The 22,545-nt window shown below is 33.0% G+C and overlaps 4 protein-coding genes and 1 long non-coding RNA gene across 8 annotated transcripts; 3 read left to right on the forward strand and 2 right to left on the reverse strand.

Moving 5' to 3' along the window:
• The first annotated feature begins 1,322 nt into the window (after positions 1–1,322).
• On the forward strand, positions 1,323–5,059 carry LOC123905690. 2 transcript variants are annotated; one of them, XM_045955393.1, is made up of 7 exons: positions 1,323–1,408; positions 1,611–1,936; positions 3,066–3,373; positions 3,470–3,526; positions 3,862–4,038; positions 4,133–4,195; positions 4,545–5,059. In XM_045955393.1, the coding sequence occupies exons 2-6, from the start codon at positions 1,614–1,616 to the stop codon at positions 4,153–4,155; spliced, it is 888 nt and encodes a 295-aa protein (XP_045811349.1). In that variant the 5' UTR covers positions 1,323–1,408; positions 1,611–1,613; the 3' UTR covers positions 4,156–4,195; positions 4,545–5,059. The 2 variants fall into 2 exon arrangements, 1 of the variants encoding a protein (XP_045811349.1); XR_006808450.1 differs by having other exon boundaries at positions 1,330–1,408; positions 3,862–4,195.
• A 583-nt stretch (positions 5,060–5,642) lies between these two features.
• Positions 5,643–6,560, reverse strand: LOC123910135. The gene is made up of 2 exons (XM_045961187.1): positions 5,801–6,560; positions 5,643–5,692 (listed from the first exon to the last, which is right to left on the reverse strand). The coding sequence occupies exons 1-2, from the start codon at positions 6,558–6,560 to the stop codon at positions 5,643–5,645; spliced, it is 810 nt and encodes a 269-aa protein (XP_045817143.1).
• Positions 6,561–6,631: 71 nt separating this feature from the next.
• On the forward strand, positions 6,632–7,704 carry LOC123905691. The gene is made up of 2 exons (XR_006808451.1): positions 6,632–7,259; positions 7,356–7,704. It is a non-coding gene; the product is annotated as an uncharacterized LOC123905691 (long non-coding RNA).
• Positions 7,705–8,009: 305 nt separating this feature from the next.
• LOC123905692 (purple acid phosphatase 23) lies at positions 8,010–13,572 on the forward strand. Of its 3 annotated transcripts, none has more exons than XM_045955394.1 (10): positions 8,078–8,508; positions 8,749–8,940; positions 9,553–9,889; positions 10,197–10,414; positions 10,622–10,812; positions 10,983–11,264; positions 11,453–11,575; positions 12,519–12,575; positions 12,672–12,734; positions 13,308–13,572. In XM_045955394.1, exons 1-10 carry the CDS (start codon positions 8,232–8,234, stop codon positions 13,332–13,334), a joined length of 1,767 nt encoding a protein of 588 aa, XP_045811350.1. In that variant the 5' UTR covers positions 8,078–8,231; the 3' UTR covers positions 13,335–13,572. The 3 variants fall into 3 exon arrangements, with proteins under 3 accessions (XP_045811351.1, XP_045811350.1, XP_045811352.1); XM_045955396.1 differs by having other exon boundaries at positions 8,760–8,940; positions 13,308–13,491; XM_045955395.1 differs by lacking the exon at positions 13,308–13,572 and having other exon boundaries at positions 8,010–8,508; positions 12,672–13,042.
• A 6,697-nt stretch (positions 13,573–20,269) lies between these two features.
• On the reverse strand, positions 20,270–20,728 carry LOC123910178 (S-protein homolog 20-like). Its single transcript, XM_045961247.1, has one exon. It carries the CDS (start codon positions 20,726–20,728, stop codon positions 20,270–20,272), a length of 459 nt encoding a protein of 152 aa, XP_045817203.1.
• Positions 20,729–22,545: the final 1,817 nt, after the last annotated feature.

Raw genomic sequence — 22,545 nt, forward strand, 5'->3', positions numbered from 1 at the left:
GAAAGTGGCACTCGCTGTCATATAAGTCCCTGAATTAATGAAAACTGCAGAAAGCTCCCTGAATGTTAGTTTCATTGGTCAATTTGATCCAAAACGTTAAATGTCTGTTAACTTGTGATGATGTGTCCTATAATTTGCTGACATGACATTCTGACTAGGCTGTTTTGATGATTTGTTGGATTTATTTAAGTCAATTTGGCTTTTATTTTAATTAACATTAATTTTAAAAAGAAAAATATGATTAAATATAGCAAATTAAAATAAATTCATACTCAAAACTCAACTCTTTCACCTTCAAACTTTCTTTGTAGAAAAAAAATAAACCTTCAAAAGGGAAATCATTCATCCAAATCTAAAATACTAAAATCTACAAACCTTCAAAAAACAAAAATCTACCAACACAAAATTCCTAAAAAATCTTAACAAGTCAAAAACAACATAGAAACAAAAACCATCTTCAAACCCTTTTCACCTTCAAACTCAACCTTTCCTTTCATCATTACTATCCATATCCATCTCACCTTCTAACCCAATCTTCAACCCTTCTCACCTTCTAACCAACCTTCAAATTCAGAAACAAGAAACAATATAAAAATACCATCGCAGATTCAACCCAACAGTTTCCATTTCTATTTCGTTTCTGGATTTATGTCATATCCATGGCTTCTACCCATTTTTCAAAGTCAATCCACTTGACTCAGTTAAGAATCTCCCTTTTAAGAAACAAATAGAAAATCTATGAAATTGAATACAGCTCAAAACTCAATCGAATAACAATAACCTACAGACCGTTCGTTTAGCAAAGCATAATCATAATCCATGATATTTCAAGCAAGTTCAGTTCTAGATTAGTAAGGTTCATGTGATTTGATCTAGATCTAGTAATCCATGATGCTTTGATGCTTGATGGAAGGTTGAGAGGAGGAAGAAGATTTGGGTTTTTAGATTTGGATTCCATGTTGAATGTTAATGATAAATAAATTATGAATTTGATTTTTGTTGGGTATGAATTTTCTTTAATATATTGTGCTTTATTTTGTTTTTGTTTTCAAAATTAATATTAATTAAATTAAAAGCTAGGTAGACATTAAAAAATCCAGCAAATTATATGAATATCCTAGTCATAATGTCATATCATTGCATTTAACAGATATTTAACGTTTTGGACTAAATTGACTGACAGAATTAACATTCAAGGAGGTTTCTGCAGTTTTCGTTAATTCAGGGACTTATATGACAGCGAGTGCCACTTTCAGGGACGAAAGTGGCTGTTTACTCCCAATACAATGCACCAAGTGGTTTTTCACTTGTAAGTTGTAAGTGTCTCTCTCTCTCTCTCTCTCTCTCTCTCTCTCTCCTTTGTTTCAAGTTTTCGATTCATGGGTGTTTGATTTTTTTTTTGTTTCTGGTACGCTAATAATGTTCCGTCTCTTACTTTTGTTCCATAAAAATTGATTTTTTATTTATTATAAATAAAAATTGAATTTTTATTTTATATTGTTCATATTTTCTATGAAATTTTTTATTTTGATGATTTTACAATTGTTTTGATGCAATTTCTTCATATGGGTCTATGATCATTTCAAATTTTTGCTATGGTTTCTGAACAGGTAATGATTGAAAAAGTTGACTCAAAATTTGAACTTGATAAGACAGAAGAAGATAACCTAGGAAAACACAACAATGTAACAACTGTTGAAACTGTTTCAATTTCAGAACAAAAAGTGGTTATGAAGGTTGAACCTGATGAGGATGTTGAAGTTAATATAATTGGGAATTCTGGTTTGAAAGGTGTGGAAGATAGTTGTGTTGATGTTATTGAGATTGAGAGTTCAAGTTCTAGTTCTTTTGATGGTACAGGATCTGATACTGAGCTCAGTGATTCCAATGATGATGTTGAAACGCGGAAGCGTGATGAGTGGCGTAAGTATGTGAGGTATGTTTCGAAATGTTTTAAGAACTGGACCGAACTTGGAAACGGCATGTTCGTAGGTTGGTTTGATCTCAGTTGTAGGGTAATCAGGTTGAACCGAGATTGAACTAGTTGAATCTTGGTTGGTTCATTGTTTTGATGTCCGGTCTGATTTTTAAGAGATTAATGTTATAGCTAAGGATTGTTCTAGTTAGGGTTAGAATTTGCGGTTTCTAGAATGATAAAAGATTGATCTTTTAGGCTTGGATTCATTTTTCTCTTTTATTTGCCTATAGGGATGTGTATTGCATTACAGTTATGAGTTATTTTTACATGAAGCATGGACACCCTTAGTTGTCCTGTGTCCAACACGTTTCGGACACTCTTAGTTTTAAGGGTGTCATGTGTCCAACACGTTTCGGACACCCTTAGTCTCAGGAGTGTGTGTTTGTGTCCAACACGTTCCGGACACCCTTAGTTTTAGGAGTGTCCTGTGTCCAACACGTTTCGGACACCCTTAGTTTTAGGCGTGTCCTGTGTCCAACACGTTTCGGATACCCTTAGTTTAGGAGTGTCCTGTGTCCAACACGTTTCGGACACCCTTAGTTTTAGGCGTGTCCTGTGTCCAACACGTTTCGGACACCGATACCCGTACAACATGTTCAAACACGTAATTTAGGTGTCCAATTAAAAAGGCACTTTTTTTTTCCGCTCCGACGTGATCAGGACATCGTTCTGGTGCAACGGGGCACATCTTTTATGGTGTATTGTGCCTACTTTTATTTTTTATGATTTTGTTGTATTCTATAACTTGTGTGGATATTTATAATTGTTTTTGCATATTTTTGTGCTTTCGACTGGTCGAATTTTACTACTTACTTTGACTATGAATCATCAACTTTCACCTCCTTTTTATCTTATATAAATGACGCTTTTATATCTATTAATATATATGTGTCGGTGTCCTACATTTTGGACATTAGTGGTGTCTATGTGTCTGTGCTTCATAGGTTCTGATGATTGAGATTGCAATCATCATAAATCATAAGTCATGTTTGTATTCCCAAATTACCTTATCTTGATTGCCGTGTGTTTTTATATTAGGATTTCATCCGATTGCATGTTTTAATCTTTTACACTGTTAACTATTCAGAAAGAGAAAAGTGACTGATCATTGGAGGAAGTTCATCCTTCCTATAATGCTGCGCTGTAAATGGGTAGAGCTGAAACTGAGGAAACTTAACGCTAAAGCACGGAAATATGAAAAAGAGATTGCGGCATATGATCAACAAAAACTGCTTGATTTTTTGAAGTTTGCAGTAGATGATTTTGATGTCAAGTCAGTACCTAGATCTGAAGGAATTCAAAGGCATAAAGTCATGAGGAGACAGAAAAGGAAGAGAGCTGAAGAATGTGATCCATCATTGTATATGTCAAACCATCGTTTATTCTCTTACTATGGTATGGGATTACTTGGGATTATTGTAGTATTTTTTTTCGGCAATGTATTTCGTTTTGATAATATACTTATTTCTTTTCTCTTCTTCCATTGTCCAGAGAATAAAAACCGAGATAATGTTGGTCCCGTGGAAGATCTTCCCAGTGATGTTGTGAGTAAGTAGCAGTAATATATGTGTTTTTCTTTATTATTATTATTATTATTATTATTATTATTATTCATGCAACTAATAAAATTTGAATCGTCCAGTAAAAAAAATAAAATTGACTCGTTGTTAACTTTTGAATCAAGCAAGGTTCAAGAGTTACCATACACAGATTTTTCATCTATATTTTCATGTTTTTTTTTTTTTGAACCAATATTTTCATGTTTTTATTACGTATATGATTGTGACTATTTTTACAAAACTGGCTTTAATCAATTGTTATATGTGTCTACATTCACTAGATTCTAAATTTTTAATCCTATGATGTTTCATTGATATGAGTAGGTGATGTTGATTGTGCTGATAATGTTTGGGAGTTCAAGGTGAATATGTGGTCTTCTGTGGATCATCTTAATGATGCTGATAAGTCCGTAATTGACAACATTGAAAATATTGAAGAATTGTTGTCAAAAGTTGAGAAATTGAAAACTCAGATTGATACTGTGATGAATGAAAATCCAGGTATGTTCTGTTCCATAACTCAAATAAGCAAAATTAGGCCATCTAATGGATTTAATTATTTTGTTCATAATTCTGCTTCTTTTGCCGGTTACAGGTAGTTTTGCCGGTTACAAGTAGTTCTGTAACTCATGAAGCAAAAGCTCCTTTGGTTTAAAATGTAAGCTCTATTATACAAAAAGTAATTTCAACATGTATGTTATTTATGTTTTCTACTTTGATTGCATAAATCCTCTTGACCTGCAATAACGCTGCCATGTTATCTGTATTCTTTGTTGCGTACTTTTAAGTGTTGTCTGTCGCGGATAGTAGAAATAGCAGTTTGTACAAATTCTGCTATGCTGCATTGCAATAGTCCCGCTATAACGTTTATTTGAGAACACTGTACTAAATAGCGTATCGCGGAACAACAGGTTGTATGTTAGTACAGAAAACATAGACCGATTACTGTTTTTTAGGATTATTACCGACATTGTAAATTTGTAATGTTGTCATTTTCTTGTATACAGATCAAGAATGAAGTTATAATTCAGATTCAGACAGCTAAGGAAGAGTTGCATGATTTTAAGAATGTTATGGTAAAGTTTGAGGATAAATCAGTTGAAGAGCAGAAATCCACATCTCCAGCTCAAGTTTCGGACTCTGACATGGACACTAAGAATGTTGTAGCTAACATTGGTTCTATTAAGGCATGTTCATCATCCAAGACTCATTTCCCTAGGAACATAAGGAGGGTAAAGAGGAAATTTGGCCCTAGGAGTTCAAGCAGGAGATAATTGGTGGCATTGAATATGTAATTTGTGGATACAATGATTTGCAACATCATCATGTGTAAATTGTGGTTTACTTGGTATATATTTAACTGCATCAAGAAAAGAGTTATTTTTACATTATGTGAATATGGATAGCATGCTCTTTCTTCAATTATTTTTATCTATTGGAGAAATCTTATTTAAGGGAGTATTGTTTGTTGATGTACTTGAGGATTATTACTTCCATAACTGAATGAATATTTTCTTTTATATTCTGCACTGTTTTGATATTTGAGTAAATCGCTATTTTGGTCCCTGAGTTTGTAACACGCAGTAAAGGCAGTGTTTTAACTTAACGAACTCGCAATTAGTCTAAATTGAAGTTTCATAGTGGAATGAGATGAGGAAGAACTCCCTATGTTAGCCAACAAAATAATGCAATCACTTCCACAATCTGCTGCTCCAAGTCACATATCTCAAGTAAGCTTCATTATGTTGTGTTTTCCTCTTAACTCTTAAACCACATTGTTTATTATGATAAAAAATAATGTAATCCAGATTTGTGCAGTCGAAGAGAGGTGATTACATTGTAGTCGGTCATATCTGGACTGTTTGACTAAAGATTAGACGGTCATTTCTGGAGAGAGGTGATTACATCGTAGTCGGTCATACATATTTGTCTAACATGTGCAATATTGCACATGTTAAAGCAACTAAAAGTACTAACTTTTTATTGAAAACCAATAATTATTTATTTAAAAAATATACATTTATTATAAAATGCACAAGTTCCAATACAAATTTTCTATTTTAAACTTCTTAACATGATAGAAAAACCCTTTCAATAAATGAAAATCACAATGTGCTTAAAGAATTGATATAGCCATTGAAAAGACAAGTATATTCTACAGAGAATCATTTTTGAAGAACATCAAGATCCCCATTTCTGAAGTATATATTTCTTGTTTAATTAGTGTGTGATTAATTATTTTGACAAGCAAAGAACAAATTACCTTCATCATTTTCTCCTTCTGCAAATGAAGCATGCTGATGATTGCCAAAACGACAATCTTTTTGAATGTGCCCGAATCTCTTGCAATTGTGACATTGTGATTTGCCCTTGTTCCAACAATCTTTCTCTGCATGAGTGTTACTTTTACAAATGTTGCACCATTTATTTGATGCTCCTTCATGCCATCTTCCACCATTCGCGCCTCTTCCTCTACCTCGTGAGTTTCTGCCTCTACCTCGGCCTCTTCCGAATCTGCCATCTCTAGAAGACTCACCTCTATTTTGTGTTGGAGGCTTATTTTCACCATTGTTGGGCTGAATGTTGAGTTTAGATTGAAAGGCACTCTCAACTGATTTTTCTGAACGTCGTAACAACCTTTGCTCATAAGATCTCAAAGACCCCATCAACCCTTGAACAGACATAGTTGATAGGTCCTTAGTTTCTTCAATAACAGTCACCATAGGATCAAATTTTTCTGTCAAACTAATCAGAATTTTATCAACAATTCTGCGATCATCTATTTTATCTCCATGTGACTTCATTTGATTCACCAATTCAGAGAGTCCGTTGAAGTATTCATTCAAACTCTCATTCTCCTTCATTCTTTCATTTTCATAGTCTCTCTTAAGAGATTGAAGTTTCACAGTTCTCACCTTTGAGTCTCCTTCAAACTCTTGTTGTAGAATAGTCCATGCATCCTTTGATGTTTTTGCTCTCATAATCTTTGGGAAAATGGATAGAGAGACTCCTCTTTGAATCATCCCGAGAACTCCAACATCTGTGATGTTCTTCTTCTTCTTCTTCTTCTTCTTCTTCAATTCTTCAAGTCGGGTGCTTGATTCTTCATCCTTTTCATTTGCTTTAGGTGCTGGTTCTTCATACCCCTTTTGGATGAGCTCCAAGACATCCAAAGAGGTGAATAGAGTCTCCATTTTAACAGCCCAAAAATCATAATTCTCTCTTTCAAACAAAGGAACTTTAACATTGCTATAAACTGCGAAAGGGTTGGTTGTGGAAACCATTTTTTTTGTTGTTTTTGCTGCAGCTGCAAGGATCTGCAGCTCTGATACCACTCTGTTGGTGGTATTCTAGAGGTGGTATATATTATAAATTATATTGTTGCATAATTTAGAGTAGGATAGTATTTTTGGGACTGAATATTCATGTATATTTCTTATATAAAATGCATCTCATACACATGAATATATATAACATGAGTAGTGATGGTTACAACTATCAAAGAGTCACCACTACTAGGTGTTTAATCAATGATTAAACACTCCACTAAGCACTAAGTGCTTCCACTAATAACAACGACAATTTACTTATGTAACTCTTCACTTACACTAGATAATTTTCACTATCTTTTAACATATTCCACTAAATAAGCACATTAACTAACAAAGAGAATCAGGATGAAAGGGACCAGTACTTGGTACAATGGCACTCTCATGCAGCTGGTAAGTGAGGTTCTTTTATACAACCTTTTTCTTACAATTATTAGATAACCAAATCTGTATCCGTGGTTCAAATATATATATATTTTTTTAATTCAGGAGGATGATGCTCCAATTATCATGGACCCAGAATATCATAACAAATGTGTTTATGACCTTATGCAAGCTGCTCATCAGTTGAAGAAGCCAGATATGGGATCTGTCATGGCAAAACAAGATGAAGGCGCGGAATCTGCTGCTGGAGCATTGCCTGAGGGAAGTGGTGAAATCAATTAAGAGGCTGTCTTGGTTGTGGTTTTTAGGTTAATTAAAAACGAGGGTCTTTTTGTTTGTGTTATGAGTTGTATGTTAACTTTCTATATTGTATTTTTAGAGATCAAAATCTTGTAATTGGAAAACTATAGACAAAGTAAAAAAAAAAAATTAAAAAAATGTTGATCATTTTGCATGTGATTCTCTATGTCACTATTGTAGATTTAACTGTCCTAAGAAAATAATGATCAGAGCATATATAGATGATTCAGTCAGAGAGAGGTGACTGCACTACAGTCGGTTATATCTGAACCGTTTGATTAAGATTAGATAGTCCATATTTTTAACTTCATTTTATATTTAAAAACAATTTAAATTTGATCTTAAAATGTGGACTGTCTTGACTTGACTGCACACCATCCAATTCCAAATTATTACCTTTTAATTTCAATAAATGAAAATCACAATGTACTTAAAAGAATTGATGCATATTAAAAACATAACAAAAATAAAGATGCGGCATATTCCAAAGGCACAACATAAATGTCTATGTATGTCAATGTTACATGTACACATGTCACCAAACACCAACAGCATGATTGCTTCAAATTCAAGTCTTGCCAGTACATATCATTTTTATCTTATCTCCAACATCATCGAAATCCAAAAACATTTCATTCATTTAGATTCAGTTTGTATCATTACAGGATCCAATTCAACACAATGAAAATACACAACTTTTGCATATCACTAACAATAACTTTGGTGATGATGACAAACATCAACAACATAGTAGTGAGTAAGAGTACTCACATTCCAACCACCCTTGATGGGCCATTTAAACCGGTGACTCGCCGGTTCGACTCGTCACTGCGAAGAGGTAGTGATGACTTGCCTATGACTCATCCTAGGCTCAGAATGAATGTCACTGCAAATTTCCCTGAACAGATTGCTCTTGCTGTTAACTCACCAACTTCTATGTGGGTTTCTTGGGTTACTGGTAGGTACTTCACAACTTTTTCTCCTTAATTCATCAATTTTCACATAATTTTTTTTAATAATTATTTAATACTATTTGGAGATTTTTATATAGTTGAATGAATTAAAACTGTTTGTAAGTATGTCACCATATAAATAAAATCTGATCAAGGATTATTTTAGTCAGGATTCGAACTCGAACTCAGGTTCTTTCAAACGACTTAGTGAAGTTCATTAACCATTTGTTTTTGTTTTGGATAAGGGAATGCACAGATTGGTCTGAATGTGACCCCACTTGATCCTGCATCTATTGGAAGTGAGGTGTGGTATGGGAAAAAGAGTGGAAAATACACAAGTGTAGGCAAAGGTGATTCACTTATTTATTCCCAGTTGTATCCCTTTGAAGGGCTTTTGAATTACACCTCTGGTATTATTCACCATGTCAAACTTGAAGGTATGTTTTTAAGTTACTTTTGATTTTAAGCTTCTGCTGATTGTGTTTAGTACTGCTGAGTAGGATATAGTGATCACTACTGAATTGTTGATTGGAAAGAAAGTAAATAAAACTTTGTAGTATAAAGTTTATTACTTTGTACATCTTAAAATTTGAGTGGAGCCCAGTTCTACAAAACCGGCTTTTCAGGTGGGAGATTTCTCCTATTTATAAACTCATTTTTAGCTCATATCTCATTAAATATGGGATCTTAAAACACGCCTTTCACGTGCAAGACTGAGCATCTATAATGTGACGCGAGTGACCCGATAACAGGTAGCCAAGTGGATTTTTTTATAGTTCTTATGTCATCTTAAAATTTTGGTTGGGCCTAATTAAACCATATAACACTGACTTTTAAAATGAGATATGTCTCTCACTTTTAAACTCATTTTCAGGTCATATTTCATTCATTGTAGGTATTTTTAGTTAGGTGTTATGTTGCTTTGTTTAGAAAGTTTTGAATATCCTAATGTTGGTATGACTGTTAAATTATTTGAAATACAAATAAAATGAATGTTGCTTTGTTTTTTATTTTGTATAAAGTTATGAGATATTTTTTTCCTTGTTTAGGTCTTGAACCTGGAACTAGATATTACTATAAATGTGGTGATAGTTCAATTCCAGCCATGAGCCAAGAGAATTCTTTTGAGACATTTCCAACACCTAGTTCAAAGAATTATCCTACTAGAATAGCATTTATTGGAGATTTGGGCCTCACAACTAATTCTACAACAACTATTGATCATCTAATTCACAATGATCCTTCAATGATTCTAATGGTTGGAGATTTAACATATGCAAATCAGTATCTTACAACTGGTGGAAAGGGAGCTTCATGTTTTTCGTGCGCATTTCCGAATGCACCGATTAGAGAGACCTATCAACCTCGATGGGATGGTTGGGGAAGGTAACCTACTTTCAATCGATGTTTGAATAAACGAATTAGTTAAGCGCTGATAGCATAATAGTTTATCATATAAACATGATAAGTTGTTTTCATAAGCCTTACATGCAAGCTTAATGAAAATAAGCTGAAAACAGCTTACGGGCATGCCATAAGTTAATTTGTCTATTTCTCAATGTTGTTAGTATTATACTCCTATTTCCATGAACAACTTAATTAAGCGTTTATACCATAAATACTTATCACATAAGTGTTTATGTATAAGCTATGATAGTTGTTATGATTCGCTCATTCGGATTTTAAACATTAGGTTTATGGAGCCTTTGACTTCAAAAATTCCAATGATGGTTATCGAAGGGAATCATGAGATTGAACCTCAAGCTGATGGTATCACATTCAAATCATACTTGACAAGATTTGCAGTTCCTGCTGAAGAAAGTGGCTCTAAAAGTAACTTCTACTACTCTTTTGATGTTGGTGGCATACACTTTATCATGCTGGGAGCATATATTGATTACAATAGTACTGGTAAGTGACAACTGATACAAAGTAATTTATGTTACGGCACTTTATTATGTTCATTAACCATCTACTGAACGTAATTAATTAACCACATATATAACATGTGTTACCATTCAAATTGTTGTCAATTTTTGCTGTTAAATTTGTGTGTCAGAATATCATTTCTGTTTTAGATATTGCAACTTGATGTGTTTAACTCGATGTTCAACCCAGGTGCACAATTTGCTTGGTTGAAGCAAGATTTGCAAAGTGTAGACCGTAGCGTAACCCCTTGGTTAGTTGCTACAATGCATCCTCCTTGGTATAACAGCTATTCTTCACACTATCAAGAATTTGAGTGCATGAGATTGGAAATGGAAGCACTTCTATATCAATACAAAGTTGACATTGTTTTCAACGGTCATGTAAGCACATATCTGAATTGTGTTAGCCATTCAAGTTGATGTTGAAAGTTGATGTCAAACTTGTTCATCAAAATAACATAACTCTTTCTTAAATCAAGCTTATTTCAAATGTAGTTTCTCCTGTTGTTTGTTTTTATCTTAAAAAGTGGTAAATGTTCCACATGTTGCAGGTTCATGCATACGAGAGGATGAATAGAGTTTATAACTACACATTAGATCCTTGTGGACCTGTTTACATAACTGTTGGAGATGGTGGAAATATTGAGAAAGTAGATGTTGATCATGCAGATGAACCTGGAAAGTGTCCTTCACCTGGAGATAACATACCAGAATTCGGAGGTGTTTGTCATTCAAATTTTTCCTCTGGTCCTGCCAAAGGAAAATTCTGTTGGAACAAACAACCTGAGTGGAGTGCTTTTAGAGAAAGTAGTTTTGGACATGGAATACTTGAGGTAATGACATTAAATTCTGTCGGCCGATAGTTTATTAGGCTACTGGACCGAGCCAAAATTGAATGCTCTTATGTGCCTTTACATCTAGTTTTCTGTTTTATTCATACATTATTACAATCTGTTACATCTGGTCTATATAATATTATTGCTTTCATTGAAAACAAAATCATTTTCTTATATTATTGTAGGTTGTGAATTCTACATATGCCTTATGGACATGGCATCGAAATCAAGATAGTTACAAAGAAAATGCAGTTGGTGATCAAATATACATAGTGAGGCAACCTGAATTGTGCTTCAATGAATCAAAAGTATTACTCTCAAAGCTTTAGTCTACAATGAGTTCTATAGAGATTGTAAATTTCTGTAATGTTGTTTGTATTTATTTATAATAGAAATAGAATCAGTTACAATTAATGATAATTAAACATAATTGATACGGCAACTAGAAAATCTTTACATTTGATTTCTAATTGATTTTAACACTCTCCCTCAAGCTAAAGCTTATTGTGCTTTAAGGTTGTTACAACAAACATTTTCTTACATATCTTGAAACTAAAGTTTGACAACTGTTGGGCTAGTGATTCATTTGTGGGAGAAGAGTCACCATTGAATTGTTCATCGGCGGGAAAAAAGGCACCACTACTATGATTCATATGTGGGAAAAGAGTCACGGGAATGATCGTCAGTGGGAAGAAGAGAAGTCACCACAATAGAATCTAGGTATTCTTGCATCAAAACCAAACACCAAGACCGGATATGAAACTTGTGTGCCAAGGCGAGGCCTGAGAGGACGATGCCCACGTGAGATGTTCGGTCAATGCATGGTAATCTTCTGGGGGTAGGCCATTTTTCAGGAGGCGGTCGTAGTGGTGTGGTTGGTTGTTAGAAAGGCTGTCGGAAGTGACAGTGTTGGACGACAGTGTATCGGGCTAAAAATTGCATATGTTGTACATGCTTTCATCATGAAGTGTCAGTGCTTGCATCCTGTAGTTGGTTTTGGCATTAGTTGCATTAGACATTATTTGCATACAATTTAGTGTATGTTTGAGTTCACCGTGATTCTGGCATACCCACTGTGATACCAAACATAGGCTTAGAAAATTTTACCTTTATATTTTCACTTCCTTGTTTCAATAGGATATTATGAAACATCAAATTTGTTTGCTTTGTAATTCTCACACACTAATTAAGACTTAATTTAAATTGTGGTTGATTATTGATTTCATCTTGCTTTTCCTTTGTTGTTTACAGTCACAAAACTCCCAAAAATCACTTCCACACTCTGCTGCTCCAAGTCACATATCACAGGTAAGCTTCACTGTGTTTTTCTCTTAACTCTAAAACCACATTGTTTATTATGATAAAACAATAATGTAATCCAATCAATTAACTTTGTTCACACAGGATTTCTCTATCATCATATCACAATTCTTTGGAGTTCTCTTTATTTATGGTTTACATTTTCAGGTAAATCAGTGACTGGTCTTAAAAAATACTACTACTACTACTATAGTATACCAGTTTAACAAAAAGAATGTATACCAGTTTACTAGAGTCATTCACATTTGATGATTCAAAAAGAAAGCATTGGAATCATGTAAAATTTTCTTCACCATGGTGTGTGATGTAGAATTAGTTTTGTGAGTTTTTGAATTCTTCAAAGTTTGATTACATTATATAAATTGATAATAGTAATTCGGGTGACATGAAATCAAGAGTGTGAGCAACAAGGTTCGCTTGTCTATGAATAAAACCCAACTTTAAAGTTTTGCAAATTACATAATTAGGCTTTACACTTTTTAATAATAGTACCATATTCGGTTATATTCGTAAGATTTCCAACAACCCCGTCTATTACTGATTTGCAATCCAATTCGATGGTTATTCCTCGGACACTCAACTCCATGAGCCACAATACAATTTTGCATCATTCCTTTTGACGTTAATTGCATTTATAATTCCTCAAAGCATGTAGTACAAAACTCAATCTAAGTTTTGTCACACAACATCAAATATATTCTTTTGTATCTTGTGATGCAGGTTTTTCCATCTTGTTTCTTCAACTAGGAATCTACGAACCTCATAATCTTCCTTGAATATTTAATTCTCATTGTAAACCTTGTGGTGAAGATGAAGATAATTAACCATGAAGTTCACTTTCTTGCTTGAACCTTCGATGATTCCTTGTATGGTTCAAACAACAGTCTTTAAAAATCTTCATGAAGCTTGTAATATTTTGTAATTATCTGATGATACTTCGATTCTTTCATCGTTTGAGTATATAAAATGCACTTGTTGATGTGAATGGTCTTTAGCTCGTCCACTTTTGTCGTTCCCTATCTTTCAACAAAAACTCAAGTGCAAACATCAGTAGATCGCTATTCATAAAACTTAACATTTATTTCATAAGGTTTGTTGTCATTAAAACACATATCAAAATGGATTTTGCTTCAAGAGTACTCAACCCTTACGATTCAAAGAAACACTATTACGTGCTCTGGATACAAGCTAGAGGATCATTACACCAATCAACGAATACAAAAGATGTTGATTTCCCAATAAACGAAATCCAGGAAATATATTTTATTTGATCCACTATGTTAGAAACCCCGATGATCTCTCCTCTAAAAATAATTTTATTCCTTGATCTCCAAATGCTTCAATTAGTTGCTAGCAAAATTAAATGTCTAACGCTATCAAATTTCTTATTCTTTACCAAAGCTCCAAAAGAAAAAAATATGAGGTCGAACGGAATAAATCCACCTTCAACCACTTGAAAATGCTCCGCCAAACTCGAGTAGAGAATTGACAATTGAAAAATAAATGATCCATTTCCTCACGCTCCCTAAAACAAAAAACGCAGCATAAGTCATGAGAGCTAACAAGAATACTTTTCCTTGCCAACGCCGCTATCGTAGGAAGTCTAGCTAATAAGAATCTCCACCCAAATATGCTAACCTTCGAAGGAATATTATTCCTCCATAACCTCCGGATTGAATCAACTAAAAACTCATCATTAATCCACCCTTCGCCGCAACTCAGCAGTGATGAATATGCCGAATTGACCGAAAAATTGCCGGATTGATTAGGAATCCACCTCCTCCGGTCAGGCTTGTTCAAATGCTGCACATGCTGCAGGTCAGCAGCTGCTCCTTGCTGCTCTGTCAGTAACTCATCGGACCATAAGAGATTTCAAACCCATGTCTGCAATGGAACCATCAGGATATAGTGCTAAAATGAAAATAATTCTGGATATACATATTTCATTGCCTCCGTTCCCAACCATTTATCATGCCAGAAACTCAGATTTACACCATTGCCTACTACATTGCTAACATTTGATCGAAACCAACCATCATTCCCGACGACGACGGGCCGTCGTTACCTATTGACAATAGATCACGCCACCATAGCGAATGGCCCTGGTTCACACTATTCGTTATGCTAAGAGAAGTTACCGGCATTTAACATTCCCGTCGTTTTTTTTTTTCATTATTTAATTGTGGGTGTGCTTGACTAATCTAATGGCTCTTAATTGTTATAATAATGATCCACCGGTGAGGGATTTATTAGAGCCCTCACCCTAGAAACCACCCATTACTTTAATCTTTTAAAAGAAGTAATTTAACAGTTACATATTTACAGTTACCGATCGTTTTTTAATCTCTTTAAAAGAAGTAATTTAATGGTTACATATTTACAGTTACCGATCGTTAGTTGGTTCAGTGGTGATTGACGTTGAACTTGTTAAGGAGGATCATAGTTCTATCCCCACAACTGCGATCGAGAGGGGGCTGAAACTACTTGATGCCAGAACTGACCCCGAACCAGATTAAACCAGTGGTGCTAGAAAAAAAAATTACATTTTGTCAAAAAAAAGAAGATATTTACGGTAATTCCTTTGTTTTTTTTACAATAAAAAACAATTAAGGAATTAAATATCCTTAATTGTTGAGCATTTAATTTAATTTGACTTGGCCTCTGCCCGTTATTCTCATACGTGATGTTTTTTGCGCTAATTTCGTTTAACCATAATTAATGCCATTTAATGCACCTTAGTTTTTAACCCTCCCGGATCGGACTTTCGCTCGCGTTGCCGTCGCCACCAGCTTTGTAGGATCTTATGATTTAGTTGTCATTGACGCTGAAATTGGTGAACCGACCTTCGAATCAGATTAAATCGGTAGTCAAAAGCAAAACAAAAAAAAAAAACAATTTCGATTCACATGGAAAAAATTGTTAGTTGAATATTATTTATCTTACTACCGAATTCTAAATTATCGTTACTCCGAGAGCCAGAAAGTGATACAAAAAAGTAAAAACCGGAAAATCAAAACTCAAATATTAGTACGTAATATGGTGAAGGAGACAATAGTAAAAACTTGTAATATATTTATTTATTTATTCATAATACATAAATTTCAATAGGTAAACTATTGACCAAGTTGTCTTGTTGATGAATCTACATCTTTATTCCATTGAAAACATTCTTCTTCAGATGGAGATACTTCCTTACATGGTCCTCCTGTCCTAATTTTCCAATGACATTCATGTTTACAATTATCTTGATCTCTATTTTCAACATAAATATCAAAGTATTTAACTTCTGATCCATAAAATGAAAATGAACAATACCATAAAGTTACACCCCAAAAACTAGGTTTAAAATCAAAGGTGAAACTTTGTCCAGTATTTGGAAGTAATTGCTCTCCAAGATCATTTTTTTTGTCTTTACAATGAAGCCTTAGTTGCATATGAGGTAAATCATTGACAATAGAAACATATACTCTTGGCTTATCGAAAAGGCCACTTTCACCATCTTTAAACTGTAAAACAACAACAATAGTTAGTAACATAGAAACAAACAACACATTTTTTGAAACCGAAATCATCTTATGATCAATGTATAATTGACACACTATAATATTGATACATATGATTTATTTTGTGTTATATATATATATACTATATCAAATATGATGATCAGGTTATTTTTGGTTTGAATGGAAAATATTAATTGTGTATTAATTGCTAAATGCTAATAAAGGATATAATTTGCGTATAGTCAACCTAATATCAAATATTTTCAAGTTAGTAATATCTTTTAGGAAAATGCAGGATGTTAAATAGTAGTAAGTTTTTGTAAAAAAATTATAGAATTGTGTGAATTCAACACATTGAAAATTGAAATATTTCATTTTTTGAATAAATTATTTTTTTAAATGAGATGGTTAAAGAGTGTCTCAGGGCACTCGTTAACACGACCCTATATTTAATTACTATCACTATAATCTTTTTGGTTAATTAAGGGTTTTATTATAAGCTTCTTTCATGGAGATGGGAAATGAGTCGTCATAAAATTATTTCGACTTATTTGTTTTATGAATGGTGCTGGGATCTGGGGCAATGTCTTAGTCGTTGAGGGCTGACAGGGTGGCTGCTGTTTCCTTTGCGGCTTGGAGTGGGCTTGAAAATCCATGGTTTTTGGGTGGTGGTATCGGGGCTTATGCCTATGGTGTTCGGCCGGCAGCCGTATGTGTTAGAGGGGGTTTTGTTTGGTTTTTTGCGCAGGTTTTGGTCTGTCCAAGCGTGCTTATGTTCTTCTTTTTCCCCCCACCTGTTTAGGGGTGCTTCTTGTGCTGTTTTTTTCTTGTATTTGTCTTGCAAGTACTTCTTCTACTTGTCTTGTTTCTAATAAAATTTGGCCTTATTCAAAAAAAAATTAAGGCTTTTATTATAATTTTTAAAATATCTAATAATTTTGTCTGTCTACTATATATTATTTTATTTTTTTTCAATTAGCCTAGTGGCTAAAATTCCACATTTTAAAATGAATAAGTGGAAGTATCAGGATTTGAACATCGATCTATGCATATTTCATGTAATGTGTCTTTGTCAGTTTAGCTATCCTCACAATTTATTATTATGTAATACTACCTTCGGTGCTTAATATAAAAGAATTTTTTTTATAATATAAAAGAAAATTTATTCTTTAATTAGATACATTGTAGCTAGCCTTATATTATAAGTCAAATACATTAGGTATTCATTGTATTTAAAGATTAAGTTTTATCTTATATAGTATTAAGGACCATAAGGACTAGTATATTGTTACCATATTTTTTATTTAATATTTTAAATATATTTCTTTAAAAATGTTTCAAATTATTAATACATTTTTTTGTTTCAAATTAATATTTTATTTTATCTTATATAGTATTAAGGACCATAACGACTACAATTAATGCTTTTTTTTAGAAACAGTAAAATTAACGTTTAAATTACTATCATTGATTTTTTAAATATTGCCGTCATTAATAACTACTCAAAAACGTTTAGATGAGATGACGTGCGTCTCTTCTAATTTAATCAATGTCATGAATTTGATCTCTGACTTTGAGCATGCAACAACGCTAAAACTCTTAGAAAAAATATCAATAACAAAAATATAATGTCTAACTAGCATAACACCCGCACCTATGCAGACATAATTCAAAGAACTTTCTAGTGTGTGCTATTATTTTTTTGCTGTTAGCGAGCAAAAAAAGTGGATGCACAAATGCGGTGTTCAATCTTTTTCTTGTTGCTTTACTAAATAGAATTTTTTTTTTTTGCCTTGTTTAGTAAAGTCCAATTTTTGGCCAACTCTTGCAGGCGACGACGTCAAGTTGTCGGCAGAGAAAGACTCAGCATTCAAGTGAGTCGTCCGGTGGTGTGGTGCGTAGTGAGTTTAGTATGCCCCACCAAAACAAAAGCCTCCGAAACAAACTAAAAGGTGCATGCCGCACTCATGAGGACTGCAAGTAAAATACTAGAGATAAACATATTTTAATTAATATAATTAATGTAAATGATTTAGTATGTTTGATCTACTAAAAAATAAGGAGACAAGGGAACAAGGAACCAGACACAAATTGAAATTCTTGTTACAATGGCTATGGTTAAGGAAAAAATAATAAAAAACTTGTAATATATTTGTTTATTTCTTCATACTACATAAATCTCAATAAGTAAAATATTGATCAAGTTACACAATATTATTATTATTATTATTATTATTATTATTATTATTATTATTATTATTATTATTATTATTATTATTATTCTCTTCACCAAATTGTCCTCATTCTAAAACATCTTTTTTTTTTGTACATGAAGAGGGCAAAAGCCCAAAAGAAAAAGAAATTAAGGAACTAAACACACATTCTTAGGCATGCAAGCCCCGGAAAAATCATCAAAGAAGATACTCTGGAGCTCTCTAGGAGGACTCTCCAAAGATATTACATCAAAAGAACTATGTGCTAAACTATGATTAGCTAGCCAATCAGCGCTTCTGTTGCCTTCTCGCCACGTATGCTTAAACTGGATGTGCCAATCTAAGTTTATGAGCTCCTGGATTCTACGGATCAATATGGGGGTGGCCCCATTAAAATTGCATCTCCTTGTAACCATGTCAATTAGTACTTTGGAGTCACTTTCAACAATGAGATGAGTAACTCCTTGTCTTCGAGCCAAATTCATTCCCGTATACATACCCCACATTTCAGTATGTAGAGCATCACATGCACCAATCTTTTGTGTGTATCCCTGAATCCATTGACCATTTGAGTCTCGAAGTAAACCGCCACACCCTGCAAGATCCACTGACTCTTTATAAGCCCCGTCACAATTAAGCTTTATCCAACCTTCAGGTGGGTGCTTCCAACCAATGAAAATGGTGTCCTTTTTCCGTTGCCCTCTAATAATATGATTATGCTTGCAACTGTCAATATCTCTAGCCATCTTGAGGATCACATGAATATGATTTGATGGTCGTCGAAAGTTTTCATCGAAAATTGATTTGTTTCGCCACTTCCACATATACCAGCATGCCACCATGAAAATGGATGTCCACCATTCTTTTTGCGCTCCATACTCATTGCTAAGATTCTTGAAGCACCAGTCCCTATAATTAAAAGAGAAGAAAATAGTAATATGGTTAGATGCAACTAACTTGATCCATATTTGAGTTGCATATATGCAATCCCTCAAAGTATGGATGACTGTTTCGTCTTCATTTCCACATATATGACAAATGGGCGAAATTCCCACTCCCCATCTGCTCCTGCGGTAGTTAGTCAGAAGGCGATCATGAGCGGCCAACCACATAAAAGTTTGAATTCTGTGTGGTCCTTTCCAATTCCAAATCCCTGTCCAGTCCCCATCTATATGGTGAACATTCTCCCGTTGCAAATCATAAGCACTCTGAACAGTAAAATGTCGAGTATTTGTGTCTTTCCATCCTATAGAGTCTGGCCCATCCTATAGAGTCTGGCCTTTCCATTCTAAAACATCTTTATTCCATTGAAAACATTCTTCTTCAGTCGGAGATATATTTACAGATTAAACTGGTAATGCTAAAAAAAAAATATATTTACAGTTTGTCAAAAAAAATGAAGAAGAGGATATTTACGGTAATTACTTTGTTTTTTTACAATAAAAAACAATTAAGGAATTAAATATCCTTAATTGTTGAGCATTTAATTTAATTTGACTTAGCCTCTGCCCGTTATTCTCATACGTTATGTTTTTTGCGCTAATTTCATTTAACCATAATTAATGCCATTTAATGCACCTTAGTTTTTAACCCTCCCAGATCGGGCTTTCGCTCGCGTTGCCGTCGCCACCAGCTTTGTAGGATCTTATGATTCAGTTGTCATTGACGCTGAAATTGGTGAACCAACTTTCGAATCAGATTAAATCGATAGTGAAAAGCAAAAAAAAAAAAAAAAAAACCAATTTCGCTTCACATGGAAACAATTGTTAGTTGAATATTATTTATCTTATGACCGGATTCTAAATTATCGTTACTCTGAGAGCTAGAAAGTGATACAGAAAAGTAAAAACCGGAAAATCAAAACTCAAATATTAGTACGTAATATGGTAAAGGAGACAATAGTAAAAACTTGTAATACAGTATATATTTATTTCTTCATAATACATAAATTTCAATAGGTAAACTATTATTGACCAAGTTGTCTTGTTGATGAATCTACATCTTTATTCCATTGAAAACATTCTTCTTCAGATGGAGATACTTCCTTACATGGTCCTCCTGTCCTAATTTTCCAATGACATTCATGTTTACAATTATCTTGATCTCTTTTTTCAACATAAATATCAAACCATTTAATTTCTGATCCATAAAATGAAAATGAACAATACCATAAAGTTACACCCCAAAAACTAGGTTGAAAATCAAAGGTGAAACTTTGTCCAGTATTTGGAAGTAATTGCTCTCCAAGATCATTTTTTTTGTCTTTACAATGAAACCTTAGTTGCATATGAGGTAAATCGTTGACAATAGAAACATATACTCTTGGCTTATCGAAAGGGCCACTTTCACCATCTTTAAACTGTAAAACAACAACAATAGTTAGTAACATAGAAACAAACAACACATTTTTTGAAACCGAAATCATCTTATGATCAATGTATAATTGACACACTATAATATTGATACATATGATTTATTAATTTGTGTTATATATATATACTATATCAAATATGATGATCAAGTTATTTTTGGTTTGAACGGAAAATATTAATTGTATATTAATTGCTAAATGCTAATAAAGGTTATAATTTACGTATAGTCAACCTAATATCAAATATTTTCAAGTTAGTAATATCTTTTAGGAAAATGCGTAAAGAGTGTTTTGGAACACTCGTTTTGGGACACTCTTTAAGGATCTTAAATAGTAGTAATTAAGTTTTTGTAAAAAAATTATAGAATTGTGTGAATTCAACACATTGAAAATTGAAATATTTCACTTTTTGAATAAATTATTTTTTTAAATGAGATGGTTAAAAAGTGTCTCAGAGCACTCGTTAACACGACCCTATATTTAATTACTATCACTATAATCTTTTTGGTTAATTAAGGCTTTTATTATAAGCTTCTTTCATGGGAAATGAGTCGTCATAAAATTCCGATTTATTTGTTTTATGAATGGTGTTGGGATCTAGGGCAATGTCTTAGGCGTTGAGGGCTGACAGGGTGGCTGCTGTTTCCGTTGCGGCTTGGAGTGGGCTTGAAAATCCATGGTTTTTGGGTGGTGGTTTCGGGGCTTATGCCTATGGTGTTCGGCCGGCAGTTGTATGTGTTAGGGGCGCTTGTGCTGTTTTTTTCTTGTATTTGTCTTGCAAGTACTTCTTCTACTTGTATTGTTTCTAATAAAATTTTGCCTTATTAAAAAAAAAATTAAGGCTTTTATTATAATTTTTAAAATATCTAATAATTTTGTTTGTCTACTATATATATATTTTTTTTTTTCAATTAGCCTAGTAGCTAAAATTCCACATTTTAAAATGAACTAGTATAACTTACCCGTGCTATCGCCCGGGTTAATGTTCTATGAAAAATATAGATCATTTTTTTTTCACACATGAAAAATATGGATTATTAAAATTTTAATATTGTGATTTTTTTAATTATTTGTAAAATTAATTTTATATTTAATGTAATAGTTTATTTAAATATGATAAAATATCCAAATTTTGGAGATTTTAAGGAGAATGACAGAATGAAGAGTGATACTCCACTCCGCGTTCCCAACTCACATGTTCATATATTTGTTCTTTTATTTTCATAAAAAAAAAGGTCATTATGCAAAAACTAATCTAACGGTTAATATATTTGTTCTTAATCGTCATCTCTCTCCTTTAGACATTTGTTTTCTTCAGGAGTATTTTATCTCATGTCCCCGTGTGAAAAAATTTCACATTTGAGAAGCAAAATGGGGCGATTTTGATTTTAATATTATTTATTTAAAAGTAATGAACAGTAGAATTGTTTGTCATTTGCTTGACACAAAAAAAATTTATATAATTTTTTTAAGCATATCTCATTTGTTAATGTGCAAATTTTAAAAAATGTATCTATTTGTTTTTATTTTTATTTGTTTATTTTACAGTGATATATGGAGAATAAAAATAAAGTAATACATGATATTATTGCTTTTAATTCTTTTTTTTATATATAAAATCATTGTTACTTTCCCTGCTTTCAATGGATATCATATTTTTTATATAATAAAATCTACAAATGTATGTCTCACCCCGTGTAAGTTATTTTTTGCTTAATACCTCCATGTAGGTTTTTTTTTTTTATCAATACCCCTATATTTTAATATTTTGTTTGGTACATATCACTATGAATTTTTTTTTATTAGAAAAACCACGTTAAGGTAAACCATAATTAATAAAATAATAAAATGAAATAGAAAAATAATCTATG

This window comes from Trifolium pratense, linkage group LG2 (genome assembly GCF_020283565.1).
Source record: "Trifolium pratense cultivar HEN17-A07 linkage group LG2, ARS_RC_1.1, whole genome shotgun sequence".
In the NCBI taxonomy this organism is placed as follows: Eukaryota; Viridiplantae; Streptophyta; class Magnoliopsida; order Fabales; family Fabaceae; genus Trifolium; species Trifolium pratense.

Excerpts from the sequence above, each read along its gene's own strand:
- LOC123905690 (XM_045955393.1), top strand. The coding sequence starts at position 1,614 with ATGATTGAAAAAGTTGACTCAAAATTTGAACTTGATAAGACAGAAGAA. Across the intron at positions 3,374-3,469 it reads TCGTTTATTCTCTTACTATG|AGAATAAAAACCGAGATAAT; the intron begins GTATGGGATTAC and ends TCCATTGTCCAG. Across the intron at positions 3,527-3,861 it reads TCTTCCCAGTGATGTTGTGA|GTGATGTTGATTGTGCTGAT; the intron begins GTAAGTAGCAGT and ends TGATATGAGTAG.
- LOC123910135 (XM_045961187.1), bottom strand. The coding sequence starts at position 6,560 with ATGATTCAAAGAGGAGTCTCTCTATCCATTTTCCCAAAGATTATGAGA. Across the intron at positions 5,693-5,800 it reads AGAAGGAGAAAATGATGAAG|AATATACTTGTCTTTTCAAT; the intron begins GTAATTTGTTCT and ends GATTCTCTGTAG.
- LOC123905692 (XM_045955395.1), top strand. The coding sequence starts at position 8,052 with ATGTCTATGTATGTCAATGTTACATGTACACATGTCACCAAACACCAA. Across the intron at positions 10,813-10,982 it reads ACATTGTTTTCAACGGTCAT|GTTCATGCATACGAGAGGAT; the intron begins GTAAGCACATAT and ends CACATGTTGCAG. Across the intron at positions 11,265-11,452 it reads TTGGACATGGAATACTTGAG|GTTGTGAATTCTACATATGC; the intron begins GTAATGACATTA and ends ATATTATTGTAG.
- LOC123910178 (XM_045961247.1), bottom strand. The coding sequence starts at position 20,728 with ATGATTTCGGTTTCAAAAAATGTGTTGTTTGTTTCTATGTTACTAACT.